The sequence below is a fragment of the Lactuca serriola genome, chromosome 8 (assembly GCF_051521515.1).
Source record: "Lactuca serriola cultivar US96UC23 chromosome 8, Lser_US96UC23_V15, whole genome shotgun sequence".
Taxonomy (NCBI): Eukaryota; Viridiplantae; Streptophyta; class Magnoliopsida; order Asterales; family Asteraceae; genus Lactuca; species Lactuca serriola.
Window position 1 is genome coordinate 246,039,691 of NC_136415.1, and position 10,437 is coordinate 246,050,127.

The 10,437-nt window shown below is 40.5% G+C and overlaps 1 protein-coding gene across 1 annotated transcript; it reads right to left on the minus strand.

Annotated features, from left to right (window-relative positions):
• Nucleotides 1-222: 222 nt before the first annotated feature.
• LOC145067996 (cytochrome P450 CYP72A219-like) lies at nucleotides 223-2,225 on the minus strand. Its single transcript, XM_079015004.1, has 5 exons — nucleotides 1,952-2,225; nucleotides 1,669-1,889; nucleotides 1,296-1,540; nucleotides 751-1,135; nucleotides 223-669 (listed from the first exon to the last, which is right to left on the minus strand). Exons 1-5 carry the CDS (start codon nucleotides 2,223-2,225, stop codon nucleotides 223-225), a joined length of 1,572 nt encoding a protein of 523 aa, XP_078871130.1.
• Nucleotides 2,226-10,437: the final 8,212 nt, after the last annotated feature.

The following is a 10,437-nucleotide window of genomic DNA, read 5'->3' on the forward strand; positions in this document are numbered from 1 at the left end:
CTTTCCATCCAATACTAGGACAACAAAATTTGATGATTTTGTACGCCTCTTCGATAGCACCAAGGATCCTTGCATATCTATATCATTAGGGGTTTCCACACATGGTAACTCCGATACATTAATAATAATAAGGTTATCAAAGTTACAAACCGAAACACAATAGGGAAATGAAGAAAAAAAACAATTCATAGAAGTGAATACCCAAATAGTTTAATTCTTGCTTTACACACTCTTCGGTAAGTTTACTTTCCTCAAAATTAAGTGAGCACCATACTGAGGTTGGAGAGTGATGATAGATTGAGGGGCATGTGAGTAAGATGGTGAAAGCACGAAAGAAAATCGTTGTAGAATTATAGCCATTGCGATTTTGGCTTCCAACATAGCAAAGTTTTGTCCGATACATATACGAGGCCCCCCACCGAATGGGAAATAAGAATGTTGGCCCCTAGTTGTTGCATTTGAGACACCTTGAGAGAATCTTTGTGGGTTGAATTCCATGGCATCATCGCCCCATGTTTCTTGATCATGGTGCATTGCTAATATCGGCATTATGACCAGTGTTCCTTCAGGAAGATTTATGCCAGCTACCTTGGTTTCCTTGATGCACATTCGATACAATGCTGTCACTCCTGGGTACAACCTTAGAACCTCGAGCAATATCATATTTACCTTAAAAAAACAAAATTCATGAAAATATGACATTACATTTCGTTAAGAAAACAATCCAAATGATGAGAAATGTGAACTAACAATTTTTAGGCGGCTCAGTCCATCAATATTTGGTTGGTTATGTGCAAAAACTTGAAAAATTTCTTCTCTTGCAAGCTCTTGCCAATGTGGATATCTGCTCAATAAAACCATCGTCCATACAAGTAAATTACCCACAGTTTCATGGCCTGCAAAGTAGAAAAGTTTACACTCTTCGATGATTTCATCAATGCTCATTCCAAATTTTTTGTTTCCAGTTTCCTGAATCTCATTGTAGTTCGACTGTAACAATATGCCTAATAAGTCATCGTGCATGCTTTTTCCTGCTTCCATTGCAATTGTTCGTTTATGGATCATATCCTTTATCAAAGTCTTCACTTCATGATCGATCTCCTCCATTCTTTTGTTCCTTGAGTTTGGAAGGAATCTAGGTAATCAAGATTTTAATTAGCTCAGTGATAGTAAAGTCATAATTTTTGGGTGTTTTTCTTATAATTGCTATTATATTCAGATGAGTGTGTGTAAGTATACGTACATTTTATCTATAATTCGAAAACAAATATTGGATTATACATGATAAAATCTACCTCGATCCAGGGATGTATAAAGATTGTATCACATGCATAAGTATAGAACCTATTTCATTCTGAAGGTCAAAAATCCTTACACCTTCCTCATAGCTACTACCAAATGCAGTACGTGAAATCACATCGCCTGATAACGTTTGAAGATGGGGGAATACATCCAACTCCAACGATTCTTCATTCGAAAACAATGTCTCCCACCTCTTTATCATCTCACAGCAACTTAAACACATAGCCGGTGCCATTAACTGCATCCAAGTAATTAAAACGCAAATCATGGTTACACTCTTAGAACTCAATGACAGATAAACTTTAATAATATTAGATATGTTGAGTCTTTTGATTTTATCTGGAAAATGGTTGTGTCAAGTCAAACCTTTAATTTCTCGGCATGGAAAGTAGGATTGATAATTTTTCTATGTTTAGACCATTTATCTCCTTCATAGTCTATTACACCCGTTGATAGTATCTTAATATACGGGTTGTTTTTCCTAGGCTTTTGAAATTCATTCATGCGGGATAAGACGTCCCTCACGACTTCCGGATCGATTATGTGCAATGTTGGCACCGGTCCGAACCATGCAAAGAAAATATTACCTATAAAACAAGCAAACCTCAATAAAGATCATGTATGTATGTATGTATGTTTTAGGAAGTACCATAGGTTTGAATTGCCCTATGAACAAAGGGCATGACTCTAGGCATGATATCATCAGAAAGATTCATGGGCTCTAGCTTTGTTGTCTGCATGATCTCTTTTGTATCTCCAAAGAGTAGCTTGTAGGAGGTGCCTGTGAGACCTTGCTGCCGTAGGCATTTTTCAAGCCTTTTTGGTTTGAACCATACCCACTCCAACATTTTCCATGGCACCGCCATTGCCATAGCCACAGCACACCAGCTTGCAACCCACCGGTATTGGCTCATTATTTCCATATGAGAATCTAAGAGAGACAAAGATTGTAATTATGTTGTATTAATATTTTTGGATGTCAGGTGGAGGTAATATTATAATAAACTCAATGCATTGCTTTTATCAGCGGAATAGAGCATAGCAAGAAAGTTTAAATATAATGTGTACACATATAAGTCCAAAAACGGATATTCCTAGGTAGAATATCAATAGCGTTAACATTATTATTGAGAATTTTGTTGGGCTAATTTTAGTTGAGCCAGATCGAACCAAGTAAAAGTTACAATATTTATGGGAAAAGACAACTTTAGAAATAATAAAAATTTAACTAGTCACTTGGATATGGAAGAGTGGCGGAGTTACATAGACAGTAGGATGCTACATTATTCCTAAAAAAAAATATATATATATATATATATATATATATATATATATATATATATATATAATTCATTATTTGTAAACATACTCTATGAGTATATGTTATATTGTATCCCAGCTAAAGGGAATGTATCATATTTATAATAATTTGGATATGATAACTACATAAAATATATATTTTCCCGTTGCTACATCAAGTGTAGAGATAATAAGTTGTAGAATAACATGGATGATCGAATTTTAAATAATTATTTAGTCATTTTTATATAGAATGTTGTAGACTGGTTCTTGATGAAGATATCATAGATTGATTTCAAGACATGACGACTAGACAGATTTAATTGTAACTTTTGCTTTAATTATATATATTTATTTCAATTTACGACTTTAAATATTAAGAAATTATTTGCGTTTACTATTTTGAATCTTGAGAATTCTTGTATCCCGAATCAAAATTTCTGACTCTACCACTATGTAAGACGTATGGGTCTTAAATAAATGTATGGGTCTGTAATAAATTTCCACACTCTAACTTGCTACGGCACTAAAGTGTTAATTAGGATGCATTAAATGGGTTCGGGATGGCTTCGGAAGGGATGAGGGGTTCGGTACCAAAGAAGTAGAACCTAAAACGGATTGTTCTATTTTTCAATGGCTCTTCTTTTAATTGGTTAAACAAACTTTACAAATATCAACTCCATATGTCTTCTCATTTTTCACACCAATTTCCACTAGATTCTTAACATTCTTATTCCAAATTGATTGAAATTGCGGCAAGGACAACGGGTTCAAGAAGGAAAATTCACGCTACGAGTAGACAAGATCAACAAAATAATAATAATTAATTCCCATAATTTCTACAATACCCAACCCAATTCTCATAACCTCTACAATTTTCAATATAACATTCATAAAATAATTTTCAACTCATGCAAGATCAACCAATATCTAATTCATTCCAAAATTCAAACATAAAATCTTCCATCGACCCCAAGTCCAAGAGTCTAACGAGGAAAGATAATAAACTCAATCCAAACAAAACCATAATTTCAAGAAGAAATCGACGAGTCACCAGAAAGAACCCCCCCCCCCCCCCCCTACATACACATGTAAGGGGGCTCAACCTTACATATTTCTAAGTTAGGGCTTAGGGCCTCTTACTCTCCGAACTAAACTCGATATTAATATATCTCAAATATTAATTAGTCCATTACTAATTGTCCAATATGTCACATCACAGTGAGCGATCTTGATTCTTGAAGACGGAACACATGCGGAACATCAGTGCGATCTTGAAAACCGAAACGCCACATTTATCTTATATCTCGATTCTCAATTGTTCAAATCCTCAACGCCAAACGGTATGTGTTTCGCTTCTTTTCCACTTTTCCATTATCCAAAAATATGGCCAAAAAAATTTGTTTGCAAAACATTATATAAAAAAATAAAAACTGTAATCATTCGTAATCAATAAGAAAAACCAAGTGTCATGTATCTCAAAATATCATATAAAACATTGTATCAAAACAAATGCTAAAATATTAGAGTCTCATGTAATCCCAATCACCCCGAGCTCTTCCCCTTGCTACTGGAAGTACCTGAAACCAAAACTGAAAACTGTAAGCACGAAGCTTAGTGAGCTCCACCAAAATACCACATATCATACACATAACATATAACAACCACAGAACTCCGGGACTATTCCCACCTGCATCAGGACGAATCCCGGCATCGGGCTCACCCTGGCATCCGACCGCATCGAGCTTCGGGCTCACCCCGGCATCGGACCGAAACCTGGAACATACAATAAATAGCACGTAAACTGGCATACATCGAGCTTACCCCGACATCGGAACAAAGCCTGGAACATACAACATATAACACATAAACTGGCATACATCGTGCATGAATCACAAAGACATCAAGCATATTTAACTACTTCTCGGGTCTGACCCGGCATCGGACCGTAGTCCGGAATATACATACTACATCGGTCTAACCCCGACATACTATAACTACTTAAATGGGTCGGCATTGGTGCCTTAGACCCGTTCCTACCGGAGGAAAACTTACCTCGTATGTCTGACTGCTGAAACTCTGGGTAAGGAATCTCTGTCGATTGCTCCGGCGACTCTCCGACTATAATTTCATAAGGAAACTTAGTCAAAAATTGATAACTATTCTTAGGGTAAAATGACCATTTTACCCCTGTTCAAAGTCAACATCTTGGTCAAAGTCAAAGTCAACTCTCAGTCGACCCAACTTGATGAGTTATCTGCCAACTCGGCAAGTACCGGGATTGAAAACCTGTGGCAAGCTAAGTCGACTCGACGAGTCCTTCTACCAACTCGTCGAGTTCAATCTATCATATCATCGAGACATCTCGACTTTACTCTTCGAGTCTCTCCTTGGACTCGTCAAGTTATTCGGCTTCTGAATCCCAATTGTGTCCAACACACTGAGTCATCTCCTTAACTCAGTGGTTTCACTCACAACTAGAAAAAGGTTTGGGGACTTCGACCCGACTCGCCGACTCCTATGAACAACTCAGCAAGTCCCTTACATGCTAAACCAATACAGTCGATTATAAATGATTCCACTATTTCTAACCCATAGATCTGGACTTCTTAGGCTAGCATAACACGTAAAGTTGCTAACTTTACGTGCATGCAAGAAGCTATGAAGCTAAAACACCCAATACAAGCTAGAAATGAAGGTCTAAGGCATAGAGCAGAGTCATGGCCGAATAAACGTGGCAACTTTGAGTTTCTAAATCTCAATAGTGCCTAGATCCGAAGCGCTATCATCCTAAGAATTCAAATCTTGGAATAACTTTGAGAATGGCTCCAAAAATCACAACATTCAAGCTTGGAAGGAGATCTAAATGAATAGCAGCCAAGGTATAAGCTTTATACCTTTATGAAGATAGAACTGAGCCCTTATCTCTGGATCTTCAACCTTCCTTATGAAACTCCAAGCTTTTGCTCCCTTCTTCAAGCTTTAGATCACAAAAATGGCAAGAACTAGCTCAATATTAAACAAGGCTAAGTAGGGTTTTGAGAGTGAGCTGAAGATGTGATGGGGGCTGGGTGGAGGCCTATAATGATGCTTAAATAGGGTGAAAACCCTAAAGGTTAGGGTTTCCCCCTGACTGGCCTACTCGTTGAGTCAAGGCATCAACTCGTTAAGTTGATCACTTAAGATCCGCGTCCAAATCTTGCATCTACTCGACGAGTTAAGGCTTCTACTCATCGAGTAGCTTTTATAAAATGAATAATTAACAACTCAAAAGCATACTGGAACGGGGTGTTTCAATTCTCCCCACTTGTTTTAGACTTCTTCCTCGAATTCTGCTGAATCTGAAAACAATTCTAGGTAGTGCTCCCTCATCTCCTCTTCGGGCTCCCACGTCCACTCTGAACCCTTCTGGTGCTGCCACTACACCTTTACTAACTCAATTTTCTTGTTCCTCAACTCCTTCAATCTGCGATCCAGGATCGCCACTGGTCTCTCAATGTAATTCAGGCTGTCATCAACCTGAATGTCCTCCAAGGGGACAACTGTTGAATCATCCACCAAACACTTCCGTAGCTGGGAAACGTGGAACGTGTTATGGATCTGGCTGAGCTCTGCTTGAAGATCTAACCAATAAGCAACCCAACCCACCCGAGTTAAAACCCTAAATGGACCAATGAACCTGGGGCCCAGCTTTCCCTGCTTCCGAAACCGGATAACCCTCTTCCAAGGTGACACTTTCAGGAGGACCATGTCGCCCACCTGAAACACCAAATCCGAATGCTGCTTGTCGGTGTAGCTCTTCTGTCGGCTCTGAGCAGTCTGGATCCTGCTCCAGACCTGTTGGATCCGTTATGTGGTCTTGAGTACTACCTCCGTACTCCCCATGACCCTCTGACCGACCTCGCCCCAGCAGATTGGGGTTCTACACTTCCTCCCGTAAAGCATCTCGAAGGGAGGCAGGTCTATATTGGAGTGGTAGCTATTGTTATACGAAAATTCCACTAACGGAAGATACGTATCCCAACTTCCACCGAAATCTAGCACACATGCCCGAAGCATGTCTTCGAGAGTCTGAATCGTCCTCTCGTTCTGTCCGTCCGTCTAGGGATGGAAAGCGGTGCTGAAGTGGAGACGAGTACCCATCTCTTCGTGAAATCGCTTCTATAACTTGGAAGTGAAACGGACATCTCGGTCTGACACCACCGAGATAGGCACTCCAATGCGTGCCACTACCTCTCGTACATAAATCTCGGCCAGCTTCTCGGTCGAGATGCTCTCCTGGATCGGTATGAAGTGAGCGCTCTTGGTCAACAAATCCACGATGACCCATATCGAATCGACCCCACGTGCGGTCCTGGGAACCTTAGTGATAAAATCCATAATAATATCCTCCTACTTCCACACGGGAATATCCAATGGCTGCATCTTGCCATGCGGCCTCTGGTGCTCTGCCTTGACCTTCCTGCAGGTCAGGCATCTCTCAACGTTCCAGACCACGTCCCTCTTCATGCAGGGCCACCAGTAGTCTGGTGAAGATCTCTGTACATCTTCGTCGCTCCCGGATGGATGGAGAACCTGGACTTGTAGGCCTCATCCATCAACACCTGCCACACACCACCCCAGTACGGCACCCAAACTCTCCCATGTAGGTTCAACAGCCCTCTGATGTCGTAATCGAAGGAGGCCACCTGACCTGTAATCCTCTCGCACTTCCGGCGCTCCTCCTTCAGGCCCTCCACCTGCACCTCTCGGATCTGCTCCAGCAGTGGAGTAATCACCGTCATCCTTAGACAGATATCTTGGATCGGGGCTGCTGCCGCCTTACGGCTCAGGGCATCGGCCACTACATTGGCCTTGCCTGGGTGGTAGAGGATCTCACAGTCGTAGTCCTTAACCATATCTAACCACCAACGTTGTCTCATGTTGAGATTCGGCTGATCCATGAGGTACCTCAAACTCTTGTGGTCCGTATAAATAGTACAACGGACCTCGTAGAGGTAATGCCGCCAAATCTTGAGGGCGAACACCACCGCCCCCAACTCCAAATCATGTGTCGGATAGTTAGCCTCATGAGGCATCATTGTCGTGAGGCATAAGCTATCACAAGCCCCCGTTGCATCAACACTGCTCCCAAACCTGTGATCAAAGGGTCACAGTAGACTAAAAAGTCATCTACTCCCTCTGGCAAGGTAAGAATTGGCGCCTCGCACAGTCGCTGTCTGAGCGTCTCGAAGGTTGTCTGCTAATCAGGACCCCAGCGAAACACCACCAACTTTTTAGTCAGTCGGGTCAACGGAACTGCTATCTTGGAGAAGTCCGGGATAAATCTTCTGTAATACCCTGCCAAACCCAGGAAGCTCTAAATCTCAGTTGGACACCTCGGAGTCTCCCACTGCATCACGGCCTCTATCTTGGCCGGATCAACCAAAATACCTTTCTGGTTGACAAGGTGCCCAAGGAACTTGTGACAACCCAAGTTGTCCCGTTACCGTTAACGGAATATTCCAGTTTATAAAGGTTCCGTTAATTAGAGGTCGTCAATTAAATAAACATCCCATTTGTTTACATTTAATATGCCGTTAAGTCATGATAAAAAGAAATAAAAACACATAACACCCATTTCCATTTATTTGGAAAATGTTAAGTTTTATTGTTACAACCACTAAATCGGGGTGTAAACTCATTTTTACATGCTTAAAAGCCATAGAACTCCACCAATAGCCTTGGAATAAATCCTAGAATCATCTAAAAATAGTTTAGGGACCTTAAACATGTCAAACACCCTCCATTTAGGAGTTTACGGCCAAAGCTTCCCAAGAAATAGTTCCAGGGCCGTAAACTCATAAAAACATGTTAAAGGGTGCCCTAAATTCATACCAAGGCTTAAGACATAAATTAGGGCTTGTCCTTTGGCTTTGGATCAATTAAACTCAATAAAATGAAGGAGTAAAAGGAGTTTATGACCCATACATGTGTCAAGGCCGTAAACACCCTTAAACATGCTCAAAACATTGATTTAATCCCCCAAAATGGCATCATACTTCATTATAAATTACTAGCAAGGCAATAACGGCTTGAAACTTCACCAAACTAAAGGGATGAGAGTTTACGGCCGTAAACTCCCTTAGGAGTTGTCCCTAGACCGTAAACTCCAATATAATGCCCTTAGAAGCCTTAAACCCACTCATGCCTTTTTGGAAAAGTACTTAGAATAATTCCATGAGAAAGTAGAAGCCTTAAAACACCCTAGAACCCATCACCATGAGTTTACGGCTGTAAACTCATGGTGAGTAGTCCCTGGGCCGTAAACATCATATAAAGGGGTTTACTCTCGGATAGTAAACTCCATTCCCTAGACATACACACCTTTAGACGCTACCCGGGACACCCAAACACTTATCTAAAGTGTTTTCTGCTCCTGTGAGCGCGTATATTTGCTTAATTAGTATTAAATATACTAATTGTATGTGAACATATGTTATCATATGTTAATTAGGTCATTGTGTGTGTTCGAGTCCTTGCGTGACACCGAGCACCCAACCGGCGCCTTTGTCGGGCCTACTTACACCAGGTGAGTTCATACCCCTGAATGAACCTTTTAAATGTTTTTACATGTTTTATAGGGGGGGAATACAAGTTAAACATGCCAGTTATCATATCAATCACATGTGATTGATAACCCGCATGCACAAGATTTTACCATTGTACACTGTTTTACCGAGTAGGACACTATAATGGTTTTCTAAAAGGTTTTCATTGTTTCAAAACTCTTACTTATACAGTTTTGTCTAAATTCATTCTAAACTGATTTATGAAAGATTTCCAAAGGTTTTCAAACACGTTTTTACAAAAGAATACAAATTGTGATTTTCTCCGAATATAAAGGTTTTTCATCAAAGTTTCTCTTTCACGACGTATACTTTTACTTATTAGATACTGCTGCTTCGCTTATACTTATTTTATACTCCTACTTAGTAACGCTTTCACTTATACTTGTAGTCGCTTATACTGATAGACACTCTTACTTCACTTATTGTCGTCTCTACTTCGTGATACGCTTATACTTGATCGACACTCCTACTTCACTTGCGACCGTTTCTACTTCACTTGTTCGACACTCTTACTTCACTTGCGACCCCTCCTACTTCACTTATTAGACACTCCTACTTCACAAGAATCACTTCTACTTGATACACACTCAGTGTAGTTAGATGTATGTATGTGCTTGTATAGGTGCATATAAATAATGATTGAAGGACTTAGGAAGGCTTGTCCGCCCTATTTCCTTTTCTTCGTTGAGATGTGGTCTGGTGGGATCGGATGTCCATCCGAAGGTCGTTTGATTCATTAATTATATATTATGTACACAAGCATAGACATATGGGTTTACTTCAATCAGTTCAGTTAAGAGTCTCTACCTCTAGTCTACACTTACATTAGAAACCCACTATTGGGAAGTCTCTACCTCTAGTTCAGCACTTACACACTACCCACTATTTGGAAGTCTCTACCCACTATTTGGGATGCATCTTCAGGACACGGCCTTCTCCGTCGTCTAGTTGGTAACCAGAGTCTCCTGTAGGGAGAGTGGACATTGTATGTATAGATCTATACGGGATTGACAACCCCGCACCCAGACTGCTAGCTACAGTCCCGACCTACCAAGCCAACGGGTGACAAATGTCACATTTTAGACGCTTGTAGGGCGTCTGGTACTCTAGTCAGTATGGTTACGAGTATCCCGGGTTACCTTATAATTCATTGGCTTTAAGGTAACGGTATTTCGCCAGCAATTTACACTGTATGCTGGTAATTCATTTTCAGAGTCACACTGTT